At 36.2% G+C, this 25,712-nt stretch overlaps 3 protein-coding genes and 1 pseudogene across 3 annotated transcripts; 3 read left to right on the plus strand and 1 right to left on the minus strand.

The window, feature by feature from the left end:
• Nucleotides 1-4,229: 4,229 nt before the first annotated feature.
• On the minus strand, nucleotides 4,230-5,834 carry LOC132300022 (uncharacterized protein At4g06744-like). Its single transcript, XM_059796945.1, has one exon. The coding sequence runs from the start codon at nucleotides 5,825-5,827 to the stop codon at nucleotides 4,493-4,495; it is 1,335 nt and encodes a 444-aa protein (XP_059652928.1). The 5' UTR covers nucleotides 5,828-5,834; the 3' UTR covers nucleotides 4,230-4,492.
• Nucleotides 5,835-12,668: 6,834 nt separating this feature from the next.
• On the plus strand, nucleotides 12,669-14,724 carry LOC132300023 (scopoletin glucosyltransferase-like). Its single transcript, XM_059796946.1, has one exon. The coding sequence runs from the start codon at nucleotides 13,071-13,073 to the stop codon at nucleotides 14,517-14,519; it is 1,449 nt and encodes a 482-aa protein (XP_059652929.1). The 5' UTR covers nucleotides 12,669-13,070; the 3' UTR covers nucleotides 14,520-14,724.
• Nucleotides 14,725-18,234: 3,510 nt separating this feature from the next.
• LOC132298710 (scopoletin glucosyltransferase-like) lies at nucleotides 18,235-19,978 on the plus strand (annotated as a pseudogene).
• A 3,858-nt stretch (nucleotides 19,979-23,836) lies between these two features.
• LOC132298711 (scopoletin glucosyltransferase-like) lies at nucleotides 23,837-25,416 on the plus strand. Its single transcript, XM_059795092.1, has one exon. It carries the CDS (start codon nucleotides 23,911-23,913, stop codon nucleotides 25,354-25,356), a length of 1,446 nt encoding a protein of 481 aa, XP_059651075.1. The 5' UTR covers nucleotides 23,837-23,910; the 3' UTR covers nucleotides 25,357-25,416.
• Nucleotides 25,417-25,712: the final 296 nt, after the last annotated feature.

Consider the following 25,712-nt stretch of genomic DNA (forward strand, 5'->3'; position numbering starts at 1 on the left):
AATACGAACATCTACCCTCTCTTTGTCTCCTTGTATCACGGATAAGTGGACCGAGCACAATGATCAGATGATTTGCTATCTTGTTCATCAAGCTCGCCTGATCCGGTTCACCGTGAACACAAATGCTTCGGTATACTATACAAGCAGGTCGACATGACGTCATCACTGGTGTTGCTTATGTTGCATGACTAGGGTATCATATAGACCACATACTACTGGAAGGTAGAGTATGGATTTGCTAGCCCCTGCACCTTGGGCCTTATGGTTCACCCTATTGGTATATTCTTGATTTTTATTTCCATTCCATTAGTGGGCTTGGGCCAAGGTGCAAATATTAACCCGTTGACTAATTGGGTTGACTCTATTGAACCCACGTCTTTAGTGGGTTATGTATATCCCTTATTCAACCCTTGTGTGTGTGGATATAGTTGGGGTCCATCCAGTAAAGTTGAATTTATGTAATGGGCATTGGAATACTCTTGAAGCTTACGTCCAACGTGCTTAGCGTGCTAGCGGATTTTCACATCTTGCAATGAATTGAGTTTGGCAACCGCCTTGGCCGGGGTTGGCCAGGCTAATATTAAATCCTCAGGATTGACTTCATGTATGCCATGTTTGTTGAATATTTGTATGTTGATATCCTTGCAGTAGGCAAGGAAGACTTGCGTAATCTTGTTCTATAGTGATGTTTTGGTTACCAGGAACAGTAGTGGTGTTTTGGTTGCCAGGAACAGGAACATGATTATTTAAAAAAAAAAAAAAACACTTAAACTTAAATATATAATTATTGACTTATACAATATCAATCATAATCATAAGTCAACATGTCAGTGTCATTCGTTAGTGTTATTCGTTTAGAGCATTATTAAAAAAATTAAAAAACAAAGAGGAACACACACCTACTGACCTAAAGATACAGGAGGAGGAGGAAGAAGACAACCAAACTTAACCACAAAATTAGATGAATAATATAACCCTCAGTATATAGCTTAAAAGGAGGGAAGGGATTGACCTAATTCTAATATTTGTCAATATAAAATGCAAATAAACCAACAACAGTTCTGGAAATCAAAGAAAATGAAAGAAAAAAACAGGGCAATATTTATGGAGAAGAGATGCACATAGAGAGAATATAAAACGAATTATATATGCATAGATATTAACAACAGACCTGTAAATAGAATTTTATTAAACAAATTATTAACAAATCAATTATGTGTTCAGTAACGTTATAAATGTGAACGGAGCCCCCAAAAGCATCCTGCTAAAATATTTTGGCTACTACAGTGAGAAAACGGAGGAAACACCTTTTTTATGTTTTCGCTTTTCTTCAAAAACATGAAAACATTTTTTATTATAGAATAATAGAAGAAAAAAAAAACATATCATTAAACATGGTTTTTGGTTTTGATTTGCCTTTTTAAGGGTTGGTAACAAAAAAAGAGGAAAAATACACATTCCCTCCAAGGGCAGGAAGGGAGATCTCACGGCTAGCCGTGTGCTCCATGAACTTGCAACAGTGCAACACCGTGCCTCCACGACTAGCTACTGCAAGAAAAACTCATTGGAAAAATTCAGAGAACCCAAGACCCACTAGAGACTTATGCAAAACTGCATTAGAATAAAAATAGGTCGAGAGATCTTCAAACCAAGTTTAAAACATTTCTAAGAATGTACTTTATGAAACAATTATTTTGACATGTACCGCCCAATGAGGCAACAAGGGCTTGCAAGGCAAGATTCTTGAATTCATGTGCTTTCAATTTCAGAAACGTTTCCAAACTATTTCATTATCTATAGTTACTCAACAGTCTCAACCCCATAAAGCGCAAACAACAAATAACAAAAACATCACACTTGATATCAATGGATAGAAATATTTATCAAGTACAAACCAGAAATCCAGTGATACTAAAAGATGCAATCACAATGGTTTTTCTAGTGTGACTACTAGCATGTGGTGGCCTCAAAACTACCCTGAAGTCAAACTGTATTATCATGCATGTCTAGAGGCCCATTTACATGAAAATGAAGAATAGCTATGCGCAGATTATTATGAAGAATAGTAACATGACTATTATTGAGTTTATCTACGCTTTGAATTAAAAATTAAGAAGATCTCACAGAGTCAGAGTTGCACAAAAAATAATAAATCAAAATTAAGAAGATCTCACAGAGTCAGAGTTGCACAAAAAATAACAAATCATTCAGTTAAATGTGTGCATGATAATGAAAGATATATTAGAGCTGCCCAAAATCTCTAAGCATTTTGTAACTAAATAAAATAAATACTTGCCAAAAAAAATCGAATTGGAATCATAAAAATTTTAAATGAAAAAAAAAAGTTCATAAAGATCTAATTCGAAAAGGTGGTAGTGTCAAGTGTGAGAGCAGAGGGTGGAAATGAGAAGAAGTAAAAGAACAGGGATGTGTAAGCCACTTCAGTTAGAAAGTAGATATTCTACAACTGATATTTTCCACTCTTACCTTCATAACCATGACCCTGTAATTTTGGAAGGTCCAATTTTTCTTGATATAGTTTCAACAACTGAGGAGCTTCCTTATTCACAAACTTCTCGAGGAACAAACTCTCTGAGGACTCCAACAATGTCACTGCACTAATCGGTTGCTTAATCAAACCTTTCGTCAACAGAACTTGAAGTACTGAACACCTCAGAATTATCCTCTTACCCAAGCTCAATTGCAATAATTTTGGACTACGGATAATTAAGGAACACTTCCAACCCATTGCGTTGACATAAAAATTCAGCACCGCCATTATCTTCTCTGATATCGTCATACACCACAGACTTCTTATAAAAGCCAACATTGTTTCTTCTTCAGACCAGGCCCCACTTTTCTTAAACCTCCATCTTCCTTTTCCACGTCGATTTGCTCATTGCCGTCAATGCTTGAACCACCATGACAAAAAGAAATTTTGAAGGGTTCAAACCCATTTTCCTAACATCCCCCACTACCCTCATTGAATCTATCTGGCTTTGTCATGAGTGACCTAGGCTGAGCAGTAAGTAAGTACACAATATTCGATTCTGGCACGCCATGTTGTCTCAAAGTTTCAATGTTGGGAAATGCACGGTGATCACACCCTACAATCTTAGAAAATTGTTTACACCATTTAAAGGCCGCAACAAACTTGTCATCTGAATGAAATACATTCTTCAACAAATTGAAGATGGGATGATTTGGCTCTTCAAGCTATATTAGCATATATTTGGGTTAGTGGATACTATCTTCGCGAGCTCAGTGCTCGAAATGCCATTGGAGTAGAAGAACTCAAATTTGGGCAAAAGGGTTTTGTTGGGATCTGATAAGAGAACTCTTGGGTGTATTCTGATGATAGCTGAGATCTGGGTTTTGGTGAATCCATGGTTCTTGAAGAAGTTGAGAACTGAATCCGGTTTCTCTAGGGTGTTAAGATTGATGTGCTTGGAAGCTGAAATGGCAGTTTCTGGACTCAACCTACATGAATTGGTGAGGTAATTGACTGTAAATGAGTGTTGATTTGTGGAAGTTGAGATGGATTTGAGAGATGAAGACAGTTGATGGTTGGTTGAACCTAGCATCTAAAACGAACTAGTGTTTTACTGTATCTGTAAATCATTGGTAATGAAAGGTACGTAATTGTCAATGTTAAGAGGAACTCACCTGATCGTTAAGGCAGGTGCTCTTTTTAACCACCGTAGCGAATCTCCTCCTCTAGGGTTCACATTTTGCTGAAGCAAAGTTAAAGACGATAGAAATGTCTAGTGCAGATACCAGACAACAAAACGACGAGGTGTTCAAATTCTAGATGTGGCCATGTACATAGGGCTTCATCTACCTATATGAATTGAATAAAGTTGGCATAGTTGTTTGAGCGTGAGATTTTGATTAGTCGGGATCATACAGTACGAGACGATACGTAATTAGAGGCTTTATATTATGTACCTGTTTTCTCTATAAAATTAAACTAAAACAAAATAAATCAAACACTACCATTTTAAATTTGAAGTGCTCTCTATCCGCACAGACAATTGTTGTTGTTGAATCCGAATGTATGGATGACCTCTTTTCATTGTTTATGGTGCATCAATATTGGTCCATCATAATCCCCACAGGAGACTATAATTAAAATTTTAACTAATCATAAACTCAAATATTTTGGATGGTTGAAAAGGTTTTTCATTTTCAAATATATATACATATATTTGTGCACCATTTTTCAAATCTGAAACACTACCTCGGAGAGAACATTTATACCAAATTCAGCAAAAAAATTACAAATAAAACAGACATTAACATTTTAATGTGATTGTAACCACATCATTTTATATAATAAACATTTTGTATACATAATTTTCTCCTAGTTTTGCCACTGCACTAAGAAAATGTATCAACCATAAAACTAAGAAAATGTATCAACCATAAACATCGCAAGTCAACCAAATCACAATGACACCCATTATCCTGATTCCATCAGCAGAAAAAGTCATCACAATCTATGTCTGAGGAGAGCGGAATACGAAAACAAACGTCTACCCTTAGGCGTTGACTGAGGAGGAGGTGGTGGTGTATAGCTATAAATAAGTGGAGGATGCTTACAAGGAATGAAATGGTACAACGCGGGGTGGTAGGGACAGTGGTACCATCGATGGTGCCAAAAGAACCACCAACACTCGGCCGGTGATCTCTGACCATGCAGCCCATAAATGCAATTCTTCCTCACATCAAGGACCCCACTCTTGATCTTCTGCCAACAGATGGGCCCCACTGAAGTAAAATAGTTGTATGACAAAGATAAGTTGACCAAATTTCCTAGGGCGCACACCACCTCCGGCACCTGTCCGTACAGGTAGTTCCCGGCGAAGTTGAGCTGCTCCGCGGCCGCCAAACACCCCAACGAGTACGGCAGCGGACCTATCAGCCGGTTGTTTCCAATGTCGATCACCGTCGATTTATTCAGAAACCCTAATTCATAAGGAATGCAGCCGGTGAGCTCGTTGTTGAGGAACAGAACCTCCAGTAAAGTCGAATTGGCTTTTCCGATGCTCCGGGGAATTGGGCCGGTGAACTTGTTGTTGGCAAAGGTGAGATAAAGCGCCGTAGTTGAGCCGAGGTTATCGGGTAGAGTCTGAATGAAATTGTTGTTGTTAAGGAAGAGTACGTCTAGGGTTTGCATGAAGACCTGTGGTGGGACTGATCCGGTAAAGAAGTTGTACCGGACGTCGAGGAATGTAAGGTCGGTGATGCCGAGCACGGAGGCCGGAAACGGCCCGGAAAACTTGTTGTTACTTATGTCAAGCTCGTAGAAGTATGGTAATTTGGTGATGTTTGGCGAGATGGTGCCGGAGAAGTTGTTGGTGTTTGCATGGAAGATGGCAAGGTCTGGGAGCTGATCAAGGAATCCGTCTAGGGTTGGAGCGGCGAGCTGGAAGCCGTTGAAATCAATGGCGGCGATAGCAAGGGCGGAGCGATTGTCCGGTGGGTTGTCGCAGTAAAAGCCGGTGTAGTTGCATATATTGGGGCCGGTCCAGGTTTGGGTGATTCCAAGGGGGTCAGAGGTGATTGTGTTCTTGAAGAGTTGGATCACCGGATAAATGATGGCGAGTCTTAGGTCTAGGAAGATTAAGGGTTCTGGTTCTGGTGGAGGTGCTGGTGGTTGGCATCCACATTCTAGGCAATTTATGTGGAAGAAATAAGGAATGGTAATAATGAGGTAGAGGACTAGACGTTTGATATAAAAAGAGATGCTTCTCATTGTGTGTGTGTGTTTGTGTGTGTGTGGGAGAGAGAGAGAGAGAGTGTAGTAGAAGATGGAGATTACCATTAATTAATATACTGATCGATCTCTGTACGTTTTATACTGGTTGATTTGGTTGTTGCCATTTCGTTTTCAGAAATTTTCATGGGCTTATCCGAGTTAAACATTTCACATATTGATATTATGATTATAAATACTTTAGGTAGGTAAATGCGTTTAGTAATTAAATAGTACTGTCTTTTCAACCAATAGTGGTAGTTTGGTGGTTTTAAATTACATTTCAAAGTAAACGATAGACGCTTTTAAGTCTTCGTAGGGACGTTTGAGTGTAAGTTTTTTTGTCAGAAAAAAAAGAATCATAATTATGAGTCGGAGACATGAGTGGGAGATGACACTAGTGATGGAACTGAACTGAAATCATCCGACTCTAAATAAATAAATAAATAAATATATATATATATATATATATATATATATAAATGATAAATGATGCTATTTTTATTCCTTTCATAACTAATGTTACCAAAACAAATTAACAAAATCTGAATCTTTTACTTATTCGAACAAGCTTACTTTCTTTTTGAATTATTTTCTAATCTTCACTCAAATTTATGATCGTATCATTAAGAAAAAAGTGAATTAAGCTGAGCAACATTCTTATTTATAGACCTATAGCCCAAAGGACATTCTTATTCAGAGAAATACTTTTAGATAGTTGAGACCCAAATTTCATTTATTAGATGAGATTGTTGTTATGTGAAGCTAGTATATATTAAGGATAAAATTAATTACATAATATCTTAAATTAGGTTTAAACTTTTGCGGTGAGTGGTTAAAGGCCACGCTGGGAAAGTGAGTGAAATGGTTCTCATCGACGTCATCCCACACAAATCATCTTTGTGGATGGATGGGGAGCACTTCAACATGCATGTCCATTAGGCTAAACTTTGGGGCCACCAAATCATTTTTCCGACTACAATACTTAAGATTAATTAAAACTTTCGTTTTTGGAATGAAGTTAAATAATTAAGGTCGATGATGATGTGAAGTGGAATCCCATTTTAGGTTCCACTTGATATTAGCAATGGTTTCAAGTATTTCATTTTGACAAATAGATTTAACTAATCGGCTTGAATATCATAACTTTTTTTTTTCGTAGGTAAGAAACACACTACTCACACATTCACTTTTTGTCCCTACGAGAACTTGAACTCTCAAGTAGGGACGGAGCTAATGAAGACCTAGGGGGGGGCACGTGCCCCCCTGAGTTGGTCAGTAACCTATAATATATGTCGTAATTTTTTTAAAAAATTCCATATATATGAAAAAATTTATATAGTGCCCCCTCAAATTTGTAATTCCTAAAATTATATTTTTAATTTTTCTTTTACTCTTCACATTCCTTAAATTTCCTTAGTAGAAAAAGTCAAATTTTTCTTACTCAATTGAAACTTTTTAACTATTTCCTATTAAAGTTCTTTCATTTTTCTTTCCTTTTATATTTTAATAATTTTCTTCTTCTTTGTCTTTTTGAATTTTATAATTGTTATATATATATATATATATATATATATATACACACTCCGTATTAGTATTATTATTATTATTTTTTTTGGCAGGTGCCCCCCTCACTTGAAATTCTGACTCCGTCACTGCTCTCAAGTGTCTCATTTGAATGGCGAGAAAGTTCTACTAAGGTTACGAGAACCTTGGTAACTGAAACTTGAATTGACGAGTCTAACAATAATATTGTTGTACCTTGAGCAATTGAAATGAAAAAAAGAATTTTATATTTGGTCCAACTTTTGAAAGTCCAATGCATACAACTAGTTTAAAGTAAGGGATCTACTAGAATCCTCTTTAGTGGATCCCAACCTTTTTATAAGTTCTATCCCAAACTGAATAAAACATGATATATTGTATGTCAGGATCGATGCACCCATTGACATCATGGTGGGTCCCACACTCAGTTCACATTAAAGTAATTGAATGCGTCCAATTTTTGACGGTTGTATCACTTTTCAAGAAAAAATTTGATATTGGGTCTTTTTTTGTTTTATCTTTGACAGAAATGAGAATGGGAACCCGAACACGAACACAGCCGCACAAGAACTCTACCATTTTGGCCACAATAATGCCCTTTGACATTAAAGGAGATCCAGATGAGTATTTGTGAGTACTTGTAAAAAATTGAAAATGTTTGGACTACACTGCGTTATATACATATACTTAAATGACGTGGATGTGCCCTCAATTTATGAGGTGGCCTTACGCGATTAAACTTTTCAAAAACTCATGTGAGAAAATTTTAGGGCACTTGGAGAGAGCGCATTATGAAAGGTTCACTTTTAAAAAGGCCACAAATGGTGGCTAGGAGAATAGAAACTGACCTTATATAGGTCCAGTCTCAGCTTCCATGGCTTACACTAAATGACGTAATTCTCACATTTCAAAAAGGCAATCACCCACTCATAAATGGGGCTAGAAATTCCCCCTTAGTGTAGTTTTCACACAGAAAACGCAATCATCTACACATAAATGGGGAAATTAGTGGGATAACCAATGAGATATGGTAGGAATATTATTGGCCCCCATTTGAATATATATATATATATATATATATATATATATATATATATAATTAGAAAAGTGACCATGGTTGAGGGCAGTGGCATTATGATGATATGGGAACCCTTTAAACGTGGGAATTGAAGAAGTGTTGCACTTTATGAATAATTAAGTAACAACATTAACATTATATTCAAAGTATTCTATTCCTTTCAACAGTGGGCATTTGTAGGTGTTGTGAGTATTTACCTAATTAAAAATAAAATAAAATAAAATTAATCATCATATTATTCTTACAATTTTACCGGCACTGCGCAAATTTTTCAAGCACATGAAGTGTTAAATTGAGAGAATCATGATTGCTATTAGTGTGTCAGCTGATAGTTATTCAAGATTTTAAGTTTCACTCATTGCATGTCATTACATATATACTCTTGCTCTCATAAAAATAAAAAAATAAATAAAATGATCTATGATTAATGGCATTTATCCTATTATGTAATAACCATTTTTTTAATATAACACTATTATTTAATCTAAATCATCTAATTCACTATTATGTTACAAGTGAAGAAAGCTTGATTTATACTTTGGGATTATGTCATGAAAAGATCAAAATTGTGTCATGACGAAGATAAGGTTTGTTGGCCGTAATCACCGAACTTCGGCCACTTAATTCTTCGTGACCGATCAAAATCTTCAATTTCGATTACTGATTTGTTTGTGATTTATATAACAAAAGCATTTTGACAATAGAATAATCGAATCTCTAGGGAGATTGATATCGTAGACGCCATAGCAGAGGAATTTCGTTGCGTCCACTAGCTTTTGTTTAGCATCTCCATATAGGTGATTTTGGTGATTACTAGAGAGGGGTAGGGAGTGGCTGCTGTGGTGGCTGACGGTGGGGAGTGCCTGCGTGGTGGTGGAAGGTGTGCAGCGACAACCATTAAGATTTTTTTTATTTTATTTTATTTTATTTTTATTGAATGCAACAGCGGTCAAGGTTGTGAAGGAAGGTGGGGAATTTCTTTTCTCATATGAGTTCTATCATTTAACCCAGTAAAAATGAGTCTCATTTAAATTTTTTATTTTTAATATTATATAATTTTTTGGGCAGGTGCCGAGTTTTTATTCGTTCTAGGAAAGACTACAGTATTGTCCAAAAAAACCTATATGAACCTTTCAATTTTAACTTTGACTAGCTTTGACCCACAAGAGATTAGACCTGTAACACCACTATAACGGGTGGGCGTTTACTCATTTACTCAAAAGTTTAAGTTGTTGGATAGTGCTGCATACCCATCTATTTATAACCAATCACTTTTTCATCTGGATCCAATATAACATTCTTTCACACCCGAACTCGCAACGCCCTCGTTGCGATCGGGCCACCCTGCCAACCCGGGGTGGTTCACCCAGACACCTTTAGGGTCAGGCGCTTAGCTTAGCATCGGATCAAGAATTGGGTCTGACTTTGATACCAACTGTAACGGGTGAACGCTTACCCATTTACCCAAAAATTCAAACTATTTGGTAGTACTGCATATCCACCCATTGATACCCAATCACTTTCCCATCCGAATTTGATGTGGGACAAATAACCCTGGTTACATTCTCTCTCACCCAAACTCACAATGCCCTCGTTGCTGCTCAGGCCACCCTGCCTACCCGAACTGCAAACCCAGACGCCCTTCGGGCCAAGCGCTTGGCATGACACCGGATCAAGGATTGGGTCTGACTCTTATACCAACTATAAGAAGTGGACGCTTGCCCATTTACCTAAAAATTCAAACCATTGAGTAATGCTGCATACCCACCCATTTATACCCAATCAATTTTCCATCCAGATCTGATATGGGACAAATGACCCTTGTAACACACACCTACCCTAAAGCTCGTTTTATTTACTTAAGTGGCCATTCACCTCTCCGAACTTTTCATTTAGACATAACTTAGAAGATGCAAGTTAGCTCAATATTATATTCATCATGCTTAGAGGAATAATGAATAGAGAGAGGACTATTCTAGAAAGAAAAATAATATTCAGGCTTACTAGTTACTAGTTAGGTTTATTTATCAAAATGAAACAATTATGATCATTAATAGTCTGAAGTGGGATTCTGTTCTAGAGCTCATTGCAGACTAGGGCTACAAGTTGGGCTGGCCCAACCCAACCTCAACCCGAATCGGGTTGGGTTGAAGCAATTCGAATTGTACCTAACAAGGGTTATGGTCATAACCCGGACCAAATATTTTCGAACGAGTCAGATCGAGTTGAGTTTTTTTTTTTTTTTTTTTTGGAAATTTATATATATTTGATTATATTATTATTAAAAAACAAAATATTTTTAGGACAAATCATTTCAGCCTTCCCAATCGCCTCTATCTCTATTCTCGTTCTTGACTCTGAACTTGCCCCCCTCTCTCTCTGCAATTGCAAACTACAAAATCTACAAGAATCAGAAGTTCAAAACCCATATATTTCAGTTTATCTATCTGTCTACAAGAATAAAAAGTTCAAAACCTATTACCTATATCAAAACCCATATCTTTTAGTTTCCATTGCCCGCTGTTCTAGTTCGGGTTCGCCGTTCGCAAACTTCAGCCGCTATCTCTCAACTCTCAAGCTTGCCCCCCTCTCTCTGCAACTGCTAACTTGTATGTATGGGTTTTGTTTTAATTTTTGGAAGTAACTGTAGCGGCGAAAGCAAAGGGGACGGCGGCAGAGAGAGAAAGAGAAAGAAAAGAGACAAAGAGAAAGAAGAGAGAGGAGAAAGGAGAAAAAAAAAATTATTTTATTTTGAGTATGAGCCCGTTTTGTGAATTTTAAACCCATATTTCAAATTTTTTGGGTTGGGGTTGGGTTGGGCTGGGTTAGTCCGCCAAGTTACAGCCCTATTATAGACTTCAATGATCTTAATTACTTCACTTTAATAAATAAGCCTAAGTAGTTAATCTGAACATTTTAGGAAACATTTTGGAGTTGGGTTGTTGGTGTTACACCCCCTCCATTAGCTCAGGTGTATGTGTAATTTAACATATACACCAAAAATATATGGATCACAACTTTACTTAAGTGTGTACGTGTCCCACCCCATTCCTATTGGGCTTGATTTTTATGAAACGTAATCCAAGCAGGGAGGTATGTTTGATGACAGTAAAAAATCGATCCAAGTCCCACTTGATTAGTTGTAAATAATATAATTCACTAAATTATAATATTACTATTTTTTTTTTCTTTTCATGATATTTTAAGTTTTTACAATATTAATAAATATATGCACGTAACTTTTAAGTATTTGTTTCTTATATATAATTTTCTAAAAATTTTATGCTGAATTTGTTTAGAATTTGACTTTTATTTTTATTTTTATTATTATTATTATTATTTGGCTTAAAAAATTATACAATAAAATATGACTCAAACCCTTCTTGGCTCTAAATCAAAGGTAAAGATAAAACGTCGTGCACGGGACGGGTTTAGGATGGAGGTGTCTCGTGAAGTACCAAGCAAGATCAAGAAGCTAATAAATCACAGAAAGTTGGGACAACGCTTAGAAATGATTATCGTCTTTCTCAGTTAAGAGCCATGATATATGCACCGAAGAAAGAAGTCGAAGGGTCGAAGTCCCACCTCAATACATCCAAGAAATGCAAAACTCTTCTGTTATCCCCTTCGATCATCTTCTTTCTTCTGTTTAAAAATAATTATTTTCCTGTTAATATCCATGACATAGGTAAGCATCTAGCGTTTAACACTATTGGACTGCATAAGGGGAAGCAATCAACTCATTTTATGAAATTTGTAATTATATATAACTAGCTTGGCCAAGAAGAATCAAAAGGGATGCATTCAACCATGAAACAAGGCAAAAGTTTTATGAAGAAAGACCTATCACGAAACAAATCATTTGTGATGACAGTTGACTTTAGGATGTAAAAAATACCTCACGTATGTTAAAGGTCCCAACTTTTACCAAGTCTCAACTAAATTCAAGGCATTTCTAGCGCTTGAAGCACGTTATCTATCAAAAGGATTTAATACAATAAGAATGAGAAGTCTGTTCACTGAATCTAGAAGACTAGAAAGACTTTCTGAAGTACATTCCATGTAGATCCCTTGGGCTCCAAGTACCCAAATAAAACAATAGCAGACTAAGATTTGTATGTATTTTCTACACACACACAAACTGCCATCATAATAAACATATTGAAATTTTTTTGTTGAAGAGATTATTTTACCATGATAAAGTTGAAAAACAATCCAAATTTGATAGAGACAGCCTCAAATAATTTACAAATACAAAACACTTCACCAATAAAATAACACACACATATATATTATATAAACAGAGAGGCAGCTTCATACCATGGTTCCATGCTTTGTCTTGTCTGATTGCTCAACTGTCAAGAACAAGCATCACATCAAGGCCAATAATGAAATTAAATTATATTAAAATGTTTTTTTTTCTTTTTCTAAAGAGATTATATTACCAAGAAGTTACAACAAGAAGTCAATCCTTGTATGTATCAAAATTCAGCATCCCCTGCACATAAATATTGAATAAAGGGGTAGAACCAAACAAAAAAACCCAAATTTAGTTCTTCTTCTAGCTACTAATCAAAAACTCATTAGCTTAGCTCTCTGCCACTTCCTATCTCATACTCATTGCAAATACAATTCAATACCTTATTTCAGTCTTTTTATCACCCTTGTTCCAAAACTCTACAAAGCCACATGGCTTCAAAACCTCATCAGCTGCACATCTACTTCTTTCCTATGATGGCTCACGGCCACATGATTCCAATGGTAGACATGGCCAAACTATTTTCCGGCCACGGTGTGAAGGCAACCATTATCACAACACCCCTCAATGCGCCTCTAATCTCTAAAACCATCGACATGGATACCGAACTAGGCTCAAACATCAGTATCCGAGTCATTAAATTCTCTTCTTTGGAAGTAGGGTTGCCAGAAGGATGTGAGAACCTATCCTCTGTCACTTCTCCGGAGATGATTGTGAAGTTTTACAAGGCTACTTATATGCTTCAAGAACCATTCGAACAACTCTTGAGGGAAGACAGCCCTGATTGCCTTGTGGCTGACATGTATTTTCCATGGGCTACTGAGTTAGCAAGCAAGCTTGGGATTCCAAAGCTGGTTTTCCATGGTACCGGTGTCTTCCCACTTTGTGTCCATCACAGCTTAGTCCACCATAAACCCTTCAAAAACATTGAATCAGATTCAGAACCCGTCATTGTGCCAGGACTTCCGGACACAATAAAGATGACAAGACGAGAACTGTCTGATCATAATAGAGAAGGAGAAACTCAGAACTATATAGCCACTTTATTTCAAGAAATTATGAAAGCGGAATTGACAAGCTATGGAGTTCTCGTGAACAGCTTCCACGAGCTGGAACCAGCTTATTCAGAATATTACAGGGAGGTTGTAGGAAGAAAGGCATGGCATATTGGTCCGGTTTCGTTATTCAACAGAGACAATGAACTTAAAGGCAAGAGGGGAAATAAATCCTCGATTGATGAAGAAGAGTGTTTGAATTGGCTCGACTCTAAGAAACCAAAATCAGTACTCTATGTATGTTTTGGAAGTTTAGCCGATTTTTCAGCTGCTCAGCTACTTGAGATAGCAAAGGGTCTTGAAGCTTCTGAACAGCAATTCATTTGGGTGGTTAGAAAAGAAAAGGAAGAAAAGGAAGAGTGGTTGCCAGAAGGGTTTGAGAAGAGAATTGAAGGGAAGGGTCTGATAATAAGGGGGTGGGCACCCCAAGTGCTAATTCTTGAAAATGAAGCCGTAGGAGGGTTTGTGACTCACTGTGGATGGAACTCGTTGCTGGAGGGAGTGACTGCAGGAGTGCCAATGGTCACATGGCCACTCTTTGTAGATCAGTTTGCCAATGAAAAATTCGTGACGGATGTTTTGAGGATAGGAGTGAGAGTGGGTGCTCAGGGATGGTCTAGATGGGCAGAGGATAATAAGGGCTCTGTAAGGAAGGAAGATATAGAGATGGCAGTGACTCAGTTAATGGTCAGTGCAGAAGCTGAGATAATGAGGAACCGAGCAAGGGCATTGAAAGAAAAGGCAAGGAGGGCTGTTGAAGATGGTGGATCATCTTACTCTGATTTGAATGCTTTACTCGAAGAACTGAGGTCCATCCGCTCCTGACACTAACTATTAGAACATCATCTATACATCAATCTTATGTTCTAAGGACTTCAAATATGAAGGATTATGTCTTAGCAAGTTTACAAATGAGAGAAACTGGTTTTATATGTCCTTCTTTTGTTGTATATGTTGAGAATTCTGTGACTTTATATGTCAACTATATAATATATAAACTACAAAGTCATTCTACACCATGAGTGAAGTTATGAAGCAATGTGATAATTACAATTACAGAGTCAATTAGTCATCCAATCTAACTAGGCGTGCAACGAATTTATATCTTTGGCCAATAGATAGATTTTTCAGGTTTTCCACAAAGTTATCACTGCTTTTCCAATTGAAGAAATGAAATTTAAGCCATTTGAGTTAAAACCAATGTTAATAGAGCGAGACTGCAGTTGGAGAAGTACTCCCTTAGATTGACAAGAGAGGGAAAAAAATTAATCGTTCAGTTTCTTGTCAGCTACTCCAGGAAGTTTGGAATTAGAGGATTACATATGTACATAACACAATCTGCAACGCGTAGACCTATGGAAATTTTGCAAGCAATTGATAATAAGGAACTTCAGGTAATCGGTGTGCATACAGAAGGCCATTAGCTGGTGTATAGGTGTTGGCCGGGATGGTGGATTGAGTATAGACTGAGCCTTAGATTTTATCTACACTAAGTGGTTTCGTCAAACCAGAATTACGAAAGATTTACAATCATGTCAGGGTTGAAAATATGCTAATGGAAAGGGTTTGCAAGTGTTGAAATTTTTGTACTAAATCAATGTTGAAGTTCATTTTCCCAAACTGTTGCCATGAATTCCATTTTATGGTTCAAACCATATTCTTCTTGAAAATGTTCTCTTCATGGAAATTTGATGGAAAAATAATAAAAGAAAAGGACTAAAACATGTGGATTTTGAAAAATCATGACCACAGGCTTTTCGCAAAATAAAAGAGATTTTCTTTTAATGTTTCTATACATTTTCCATAATTCTCTAAAAGAAAAATTACTTCCTTCCCAACTCTTGATTTTTTCTTCAAAATTTATACATTTATACACCAAGATATGAATCACAAATTTATCTACCCAATAACCTGTCCCACCCTATTCCTATTGAGCTGGATTTGATGTATTGTAATCCGAGTTAGGGCTGCTTTTAGTAGAGTCAAAATCTGATCCAGTCCCACTCAGATTAGTTGTAAAGAATATAATTCATTAATTATAATATTATTAAATTTTCCTTTTCTTTAATCACACTTTTAAGTTCTAATTACAAAATTAGGAAATACATGCATGTAAGTATTAAGTGTTGTTTATACTTATATTTAATTATCTAAAAAACTTTTTCTTGAATTTGTTTAGGAATTGAATTTTTTATTTTTATTTTTCCAAAATTATGCATTACAGTAGGATTCGAACCCATCCTGGATCTAAATCAAGATAAGGTCCTTTGTGGGTCGGATTTAAGATGGAGGTGTCAATAGCATCAAAATGTATAGAGAAGTACTCAGCAAAATCTAAAAACTAATAAATCAGAAAAAGGACAATGCAAGAAATGGATATCCTTCTTTCTCCATTAAGAACCATGATATATGCACCGAAGAAAGAAGCGGAAGGGTCAGAGTCCCACCTCAATGTATCCAAGGGATGCAAACTCGCTAAGCCCTTCGGCTTCTTTCTTCAATTTACAAAATAATATAAAAAAATTACAAAGAAGTCCTACTTTTTATTTTATATGACCACCAAGTCCTGTCAATGGATGAAAATATAGTAACTTTATGAAATTTGAAGCACATAGAGTTGCCAATCTAAGAGAATCAAAAGTCAAAACTGAAACATTAAATATGCATTTAGGCACGAAACCAGACAAAAGTTTTATAAAGAAAGACTAATCATGAAATGTGATGAAAATTGACTTTCAGGACGTAAAAAATACCTCACATATATTAAAGGTCCTAACCTTTACCAAGTCTTCAAGACATCTATTGTTATCTGCCAAAAGGATTTAACACAATTAGAAGTTTGTTCACTGAATCTAGAAACACTTTCTCAAGTATATTTCATGTAAATATTTTGGGCTCCAAGTATCCATATAAAACACCACTAGACTAAGAATTGTGTGAAATATATTGAAATACTTTGAATGCAGACTTTATTTTACCATGAAAAAGTTGAAAAGTAATCCAAATGTGATAGAGACAACCTCAAATAATTTTTAATACATTTCCTGCGCTCTACATCTACAAATACAAAAGCACTGGACCAATAAAATAACACACACATATATAGAGAGAGGCATCTTCATACCATGGTTCCATGCTTTGTCTGATTGCCAAATGGTCAAGCACACACATCAACAAGGGAAATCATGAAATTAAATATATTAAAGTGTTTTTTTTTTTTTTTTTTAAAGAGAGTGCATTACCATGGAGTTACAACAATACAATTCCTATTGGGTCAGATTTTTTATGTACTTTAACAGGAACAGAGGTAGGTTTGAGGAGAGTTAAAAAGTGATCCCAGCCCAAAACCATTCTGATTATTTGTAAATATATATATATATATATATCCTTTATAGTATTAGTGTTTTTTTTTTTTTTAAATTAAAATTTTCAAATGTAAATAAAAATAAAAATAAAATAACAAAGAAATCCTAGTTTTCATTTTATAGGACCATCGAGTCCTATCAGTGAACAAACCTACTAACTCAGGTTCCGAAAATGATCAAGCTTTATAATTCTTCTCTTTGGAATTAGGGTCAAGTAAAACAGACACTACTAATATAATTGTTATCATAACCATATTGGACTGCAAAAGGGAAAAGTAATCAGCTCATATTATGAAATTTGAAGCATATAGAGATGCCAATCTAAGAGAAACAAAAGTCAAAACTGAAACATCAAATATACATTTAAGCATGAAGCTGGGCAAAAGCTCTACACAAAATATCATGCAACAGTTCAAATGACATGCTGAATCAAATGATCTTAAAACGGCATGAACTTGACGATGTGTGATGAAAATTGACTATCATGATATAAAAAATACTTCACAGATATTGAAGGTCCTAACTTATACCAAGCCTCAACTAGTTTCAAGACATTTCTTGCGCTTAAAGAGTGTTTTCTGATAAAAGAATTTAATACAATTAGTATGTCTGTGCACTAAATCGAAAAAGACTTTCTGAAGTATATTTTCATGTAGATCTCTTGAGCCCCAAGTATCTAAATAAAACAGCACTAGACAAACACTGCCATGATGTTAAACAAATTAAAATATTTTGACTGAAGAGATTATTTTACCATAATAATGTTGAAAAGAAAACCAAATGTGATAGAGACAACCTCAAATGATTTTCAATATATTTCTTGCGCTCTACGTCAACAAATAAAAAAGCACTTGACCAATAAAATAACACAGTTACACACACACACACACATATAGGGAGAGGCAGCTTCATACCATGGTTCCAGGCTTTGTCTGATTCCCCAATGGTCAAGCACATGCAACAGAAGGCCAATCATGAAATTAAATATATTCAAATGTTCTTTTCTAAAGAGATTATATTACCATGAAGTTACAACAAGAAGTCCGTCCTTGTATGTATTTAAATTCAGCTTCCCCTGCATATAAATATTGAATCAATGGGTAGAACCAAGACATGAGATTGCATAGGCGAAAAAAAAACCTTAGTTCTTTTTCTAGCTGCCTAATCAAAAAAACATTAGCTTAGTTCTCTGCCTCTTCCTATCCCATTCATTGCAAATTCAATTTCAGACCTCATTTCAGTCTTTTTATCATCCTTGTTCCAAACCCTCATTCGTCATATAGAGCCTCATGGGTTCAAAACCTCAGCCGCTGCACATTTACTTCTTTCCTATGATGGCTCATGGCCACATGATCCCAATGGTAGACATGGCCAAACTATTTTCTGGCCATGGCGCCAAGGCAACCATTATAACAACACCCCTCAATGCTCCTCTCATCACTAAAACCATAGACATGGATACCGAACTAGGCTCAAACATTAGTATCCACCTTATTAAGTTCTCTTCTTCGCAAGTAGGGTTGCCAGAAGGATGTGAGAACCTAACTTCTGTTACTTCTCCAGAAATGGTTCCGAAGTTTTACAAGGCTATTGATCTGCTTCAAGAACCATTCGAACACCTCTTGAGGGAAGACCGTCCGGATTGCCTTGTGGCTGACATTTACTTTCCATGGGCTACTGAAGTAGCTGGCAAGCTTGGGATCCCAAGGCTGGTTTTCCATGGTACCGGTGTCTTCCCTCTTTGTGTCTATCACAACTTATTGCGCCATAAACCCTTTGAAGACATTGAATCAGATTCAGAACCTTTCATTGTGCCAGGACTTCCGGACACAATAAAGATGACAAGACAAGAACTGCCGGATCATCTTAGAGAAGGAACTCAAAACCATATAACCGCTTTAATTGAAAAAGCTATGAAATCGGAGATGACAAGCTATGGAGTTCTCGTTAACAGCTTCCACGAGCTGGAACCGGCTTATTCAGAACATTACAGAGAGATTATAGGAAGAAAGACATGGCATATTGGTCCAGTTACATTATGCAACAGATACAATGAACTTAAAGGCAAGAGGAGAAATAAATCCTCAATTGATGAACAAGAGTGTTTGAATTGGCTCGACTCTAAAAAACCAAAATCAGTACTCTATGTATGTTTTGGAAGTTTAGCCAATCTTTCAGCTGCTCAGCTACTTGAGATAGCAAGGGGTCTTGAAGCTTCTGAACAACAATTCATTTGGGTGGTTAGAAAAGAGAAGCAAGAAGAGGAAGAGTGGTTGCCAGAAGGGTTTGAGAAGAGAATGGAAGGGAAGGGTCTGATAATAAGGGGGTGGGCACCGCAAGTGCTCATCCTTGAACATGAAGCCGTTGGAGGGTTTGTGACTCACTGTGGATGGAACTCGTTGCTGGAGGGAGTGACTGCAGGAGTGCCAATGGTCACATGGCCACACTTTGCAGATCAGTTTTCCAATGAAAAATTTGTGACGGATGTTTTGAGGGTAGAGTGAGAGTGGGTGCTCAGGGATGGTCTAGATGGGCAGAGGATAATAAGGCCTCTGTAAAGAAGGAAGATATAGAGAAGGCAGTGACTCAGTTAATGGTTGGTGAAGAAGCTGGGTTAATGAGAAACCGAGCAGGGGCACTGCAAGATATGGCAAGGAGGGCCGTTGAAGATGGTGGATCATCTTACTCTGATTTGAATGCTTTACTCGAAGAACTGAGGTCCATCCACTCCTGACACTAACTATTAGAACATCATCTATACATCAATCTTATGTTCTAAGGACTTCAAATATGAAGGATTATGTCTTAGCAAGTTTACAAATGAGCGAAACTGGTTTTATATGTCCTTCTTTTGTTGTATATGTTGAGAATTCTGTGACTTTATATGTCAACTATATAATATATAAACTACAAAGTCATTCCACACCACGAGTGAAGTTATGAAGCAATGTGATGATTACAATTACAAAGTTAATTAGTCATCCAATCTAAGTAGGCGTGCAACGAATTTATATCTTTAGCCAATAGAAAATGGATTTTTCAGGTTTTCCGCAACATTATCACTGCTTTTCCAATTGAAGAAATGAAATTTAAGCCATTTGAGTTAAAACCAATGTTAACAGAGCGAGAATGCAGTTGGAGAAGTACTCCCTTAGATTGACAAGAGAGGGAAAAAAATTAATCGTTCAGTTTCTTGTCAGCTACTCCAGGAAGTTTGGAATTAGAGGATTACATATGTACATAACACAATCTGCAACGCGTAGACCTATGGAAATTTTGTAAACAATTGATAATAAGGAACTTCAGGTAATCGGTGTGCATACAGAAGGCCATTAGCTGGAGTATAGTTGTTGGCCGGGATGGTGGATTGAGTATAGACTGAGCCTTAGATTTTATCTACACTAAGTGGTTTCGTCAAACCAGAATTACGAAGGATTTACAATCATGTCAGGGTTGAAAATATGCTAATGGAAAGGGTTTGCAAGTGTTGAAGTTTTTGTACTAAATCAATGTTGAAGTTCATTTTCCCATACTGTTGCCATGAATTCCATTTTATGGTTCAAACCATATTCTTCTTGAAAATGTTCTCTTCATGGAAATTTGATGGAAAAATAATAAAATAAAAGGGCTAAAACAGGTGGATTTTGAAAAATCATGAGCACAGGCTTTTCGCAAAATAAAAGAGATTTCCTTTTAATGTTTCTATACGTTTTCCATAATTCTCTAAAAGAAAAATTACTTCCTTCCCAACTCTTGATTTTTTCTTCAAAATTTATACATTTATATACCAAGATATGAATCACAAATTTATCTACCCAGTAACCTGTCCCACCCTATTCCTATTGAGCTGGATTTGATGTATTGTAATCCGAGTTAGGGCTGGTTTGACTAGAGTCAAAATCTGATTCAGTCGCACTCAGATTAGTTGTAAAGAATATAATTCATTAATTATAATATTATTAAATTTTCCTTTTCTTTAATCACACTTTTAAGTTATAATTACAAAATTAGGAAATACATGCATGAAAGTATTAAGTGTTGTTTATACTTATATTTAATTATCTAAAAAACTTTTACTTCAATTTGTTTAGGAATTGAATTTTTTATTTTTATTTTCCCAAAATTATGCATTACAGTAGGATTCGAACCCATCCTGGATCTAAATCAAGATAAGACTGTGTCCTTTGTGGGTCGGATTTAAGATGGAGGTGTCAATAGCATCAAAAAATCCAGAGAAGTACTCAGCAGAATCTAAAAACTAATAAATCAGAAAAAGGACAATGCAAGAAATGGATATCCCTCTTTCTCCATTAAAACCCATGATATATGCACCGAAGAAAGAAGCGGAAGGGTCAGAGTCCCACCTCAATGTATCTAAGGGATGCAAACTCGCTAAGCCCTTCGGCTTCTTTCTTCAATTTACAAAATAAAATAAAAAAATATTAGAAAGAAGTCCTACTTTTTATTTTATATGACCACCAAGTCCTATCAATGGATGAAGATATAGTAACTTTGTTCAATGTTAGGATTTGATAGCCCTATAAAATGAAAAGTGTAGGACTTGTATGTAATTGACATAGGTAAGTATGTAGCATTTAACAATCTAATTAAGATGGCTGTTTACTAGAATTTTTGGAATAATAGCTAGTTTGCATAAATTCAATGGGCCTATTTGTTATGAAGTGTTTGCAGCCAAAGGCTATCAATTTCAGGTTTGGATAAAGATAAAGCTTTAAAATTCTTCTCTTTGGAATTAGGGTCAAGAAAAACAGACACAAAATTTTATCATATTAGACTGCAAAAGAGAAATCGAAAGTCAAAACTAAAACATTAAATATGCATTTAAGCATGAAACCAGGCAAAAGTTTCATGAAATGTGATGAAAATTGACTTTCAGGACGTAAAAAATACCTCACATATATTGAAGGTCCTAACCTTTACCAAGTCTTCAAGACATCTATTGTTATCTGCCAAAAGGATTTAACACAATTAGAAGTTTGTTCACTGAATCTAGAAACACTTTCTCAAGTATATTTCATGTAAATATTTTGGGCTCCAAGTATCCATATAAAACACCACTAGACTAAGAACTGTGTGAAATATATTGAAATACTTTGAATGCAGACTTTATTTTACCATGAAAAAGTTGAAAAGTAATCCAAATGTGATAGAGACAACCTCAAATAATTTTTAATACATTTCCTGCGCTCTACATCTACAAATACAAAAGCACTGGACCAATAAAATAACACACACATATATAGAGAGAGGCATCTTCATACCATGGTTCCATGCTTTGTCTGATTGCCAAATGGTCAAGCACACACATCAACAAGGGAAATCATGAAATTAAATATATTAAAGTGTTTTTTTTTTTTTTTTTTTTAAAGAGAGTGCATTACCATGGAGTTACAACAAGACAATTCCTATTGGGTCAGATTTTTTATGTACTTTAACAGGAACAGAGGTAGGTTTGAGGAGAGTTAAAAAGTGATCCCAGCCCAAAACCATTCTGATTATTTGTAAATATATATATATATATATATATATATATATATCCTTTATAGTATTAGTGTTTTTTTTTTTTTTAAATTAAAATTTTCAAATGTAAATAAAAATAAAAATAAAATAACAAAGAAATCCTAGTTTTCATTTTATAGGACCATCAAGTCCTATCAGTGAACAAACCTACTAACTCAGGTTCCGAAAATGATCAAGCTTTATAATTCTTCTCTTTGGAATTATGGTCAAGTAAAACAGACACTACTAATATAATTGTTATCATAACCATATTGGACTGCAAAAGGGAAAAGTAATCAGCTCATATTATGAAATTTGAAGCATATAGAGATGCCAATCTAAGAGAAACAAAAGTCAAAACTGAAACATCAAATATACATTTAAGCATGAAGCTGGGCAAAAGCTCTACACAAAATATCATGCAACAGTTCAAATGACATGCTGAATCAAATGATCTTAAAAAGGCATGAACTTGACGATGTGTGATGAAAATTGACTATCATGATATAAAAAATACTTCACAGATATTGAAGGTCCTAACTTATACCAAGCCTCAACTAGTTTCAAGACATTTCTTGCGCTTGAAGAGTGTTTTCTGATAAAAGAATTTAATACAATTAGTATGTCTGTGCACTAAATCGAAAAAGACTTTCTGAAGTATATTTTCATGTAGATCTCTTGAGCCCCAAGTGTCTAAATAAAACAGCACTAGACAAACACTGCCATGATGTTAAACAAATTAAAATATTTTGACTGAAGAGATTATTTTACCATAATAATGTTGAAAAGCAAACCAAATGTGATAGAGACAACCTCAAATGATTTTCAATATATTTCTTGCGCTCTACGTCAACAAATACAAAAGCACTTGACCAATAAAATAACACAGTTACACACACACACACACACACACACATATATATATATAGAGAGAGAGAGAGAGGCAGCTTCATACCATGGTTCTGGGCTTTTTCTGATTCCCCAATGGTCAAGCACATGCATCAGCAAGGCCAATCACGAAATTAAATATATTCAAATGTTTTTATCTAAAGAGATTATATTACCATGAAGTTACAACAAGAAGTCCATCCTTGTATGTATTTAAATTCAGCTTCCCCTGCATATAAATATTGAAGCAATGGGTAGAACCAAGACATGAGATTGCATAGGCGGAAAAAAAACCTTAGTTCTTTTTCTAGCTACCTAATCAAAAAAACATTAGCTTAGCTCTCTGCCTCTTCCTATCCCATTCATTGCAAATTCAATTTCAAACCTCATTTCAGTCTTTTTATCCTCCTTGTTCCAAACTCTCATTCGTCCTATAGAGCTTCATGGGTTCAAAACATCAGCAGCTGCACATCTACTTCTTTCCTGTGATGGCTTATGGCCACATGATCCCAATGGTAGACATGGCCACACTGTTTTCTGGCCACGGCGCCAAGGCAACCATTATAACAACACCCCTCAATGCTCCTCTCATCTCTAAAACCATAGACATGGATACCAAACTAGGCTCAGACATCAGTATCCGCCTTATTAAGTTCTCTTCTTCGGAAGTAGGGTTGCCAGAAGGATGTGAGAACCTAACTTCTGTTACTTCTCCAGAAATGGTTCTGAAGTTTTACAAGGCTATTGATCTGCTTCAAGAACCATTCGAACACCTCTTGAGGGAAGACCATCCCGATTGCCTTGTGGCTGACCTTTTCTTTCCATGGGCTACTGAAGTAGCGGGCAAGCTTGGGATTCCAAGGCTGGTTTTCCATGGTACCGGTGTCTTCCCTCTTTGTGTCTATCACAACTTAATGTGCCATAAACCCTTTGAAAACATTGAATCTGATTCAGAACCCTTCATTGTGCCAGGACTTCCAGACACAATAAAGATGACAAGACAAGAACTGCCGGATCATCTTAGAGAAGGAACTCAAAACCATATAACCACTTTACTTGAAAAAGTTAAGAAATCGGTGGAGACAAGCTATGGAGTTCTCGTTAACAGCTTCCACGAGCTGGAACCGGCTTATTCAGAATATTACAGAGAGATTATAGGAAGAAAGACATGGCATATTGGTCCAGTTTCGTTATGCAACAGAAACAATGAACTTAAAGGCAAGAGGGGAAATAAATCCTCAATTGATGAACAAGAGTGTTTGAATTGGCTCGACTCTAAGAAACCAAAATCAGTACTCTATGTATGTTTTGGAAGTTTAGCCAATTTTTCAGCTGCTCAGCTACTTGAGATAGCAAGGGGTCTTGAAGCTTCTGAACAACAATTCATTTGGGTGGTTAGAAAAGAGAAGCAAGAAGAGGAAGAGTGGTTGCCAGAAGGGTTTGAGAAGAGAATGGAAGGGAAGGGTCTGATAATAAGGGGGTGGGCACCGCAAGTGCTCATCCTTGAACATGAAGCCGTTGGAGGGTTTGTGACTCACTGTGGATGGAACTCGTTGCTGGAGGGAGTGACTGCAGGAGTGCCAATGGTCACATGGCCACACTTTGCAGATCAGTTTTCCAATGAAAAATTTGAGACAGATGTTTTGAGGGTAGGAGTGAGAGTGGGTGCTCAGGGATGGTCTAGATGGGCAGAGGATAATAAGGCCTCTGTAAAGAAGGAAGATATAGAGAAGGCAGTGACTCAGTTAATGGTTGGTGAAGAAGCTGGGTTAATGAGAAACCGAGCCGGGGCACTGCAAGATATGGCAAGGAGGGCCGTTGAAGATGGTGGATCATCTTACTCTGATTTGAATGCTTTACTAGAAGAACTGAGGTCCATCCGCTCCTGATTCTAAATATTAGAACATCATCTATAAATAAATCGTATGTTCTAAGGACTTCAAATACCAAGAATGATGTCTTAGTCTGCAAATGAGCAGCAATGGTTTTATATTTCCCTCTTTCATTGTATGTTGAGAATTTTGTGACCTTGAACACTAAATATGTATAAACTATAAAGTTATTACACTCCCCGAGTGAAATTAGAAAACTATGTGATGACTGCATTTACAAAGTTAATTACTCATTCAGTCTAACTAGGTGTTTAATGAAGTTGGATCTTTGTCAAATAAACAAATCGATTTCAGATTTTCACCAACATTATCACTGTTTTTCCAATTGAAGCTATGATATTTTAGCATTTGAG

Source organism: Cornus florida, unplaced genomic scaffold (assembly GCF_030987335.1).
Source record: "Cornus florida cultivar Cherokee Brave unplaced genomic scaffold, ASM3098733v1 CherokeeBrave_3.0.0_Hap2_Chr03, whole genome shotgun sequence".
NCBI classification, from domain to species: Eukaryota; Viridiplantae; Streptophyta; class Magnoliopsida; order Cornales; family Cornaceae; genus Cornus; species Cornus florida.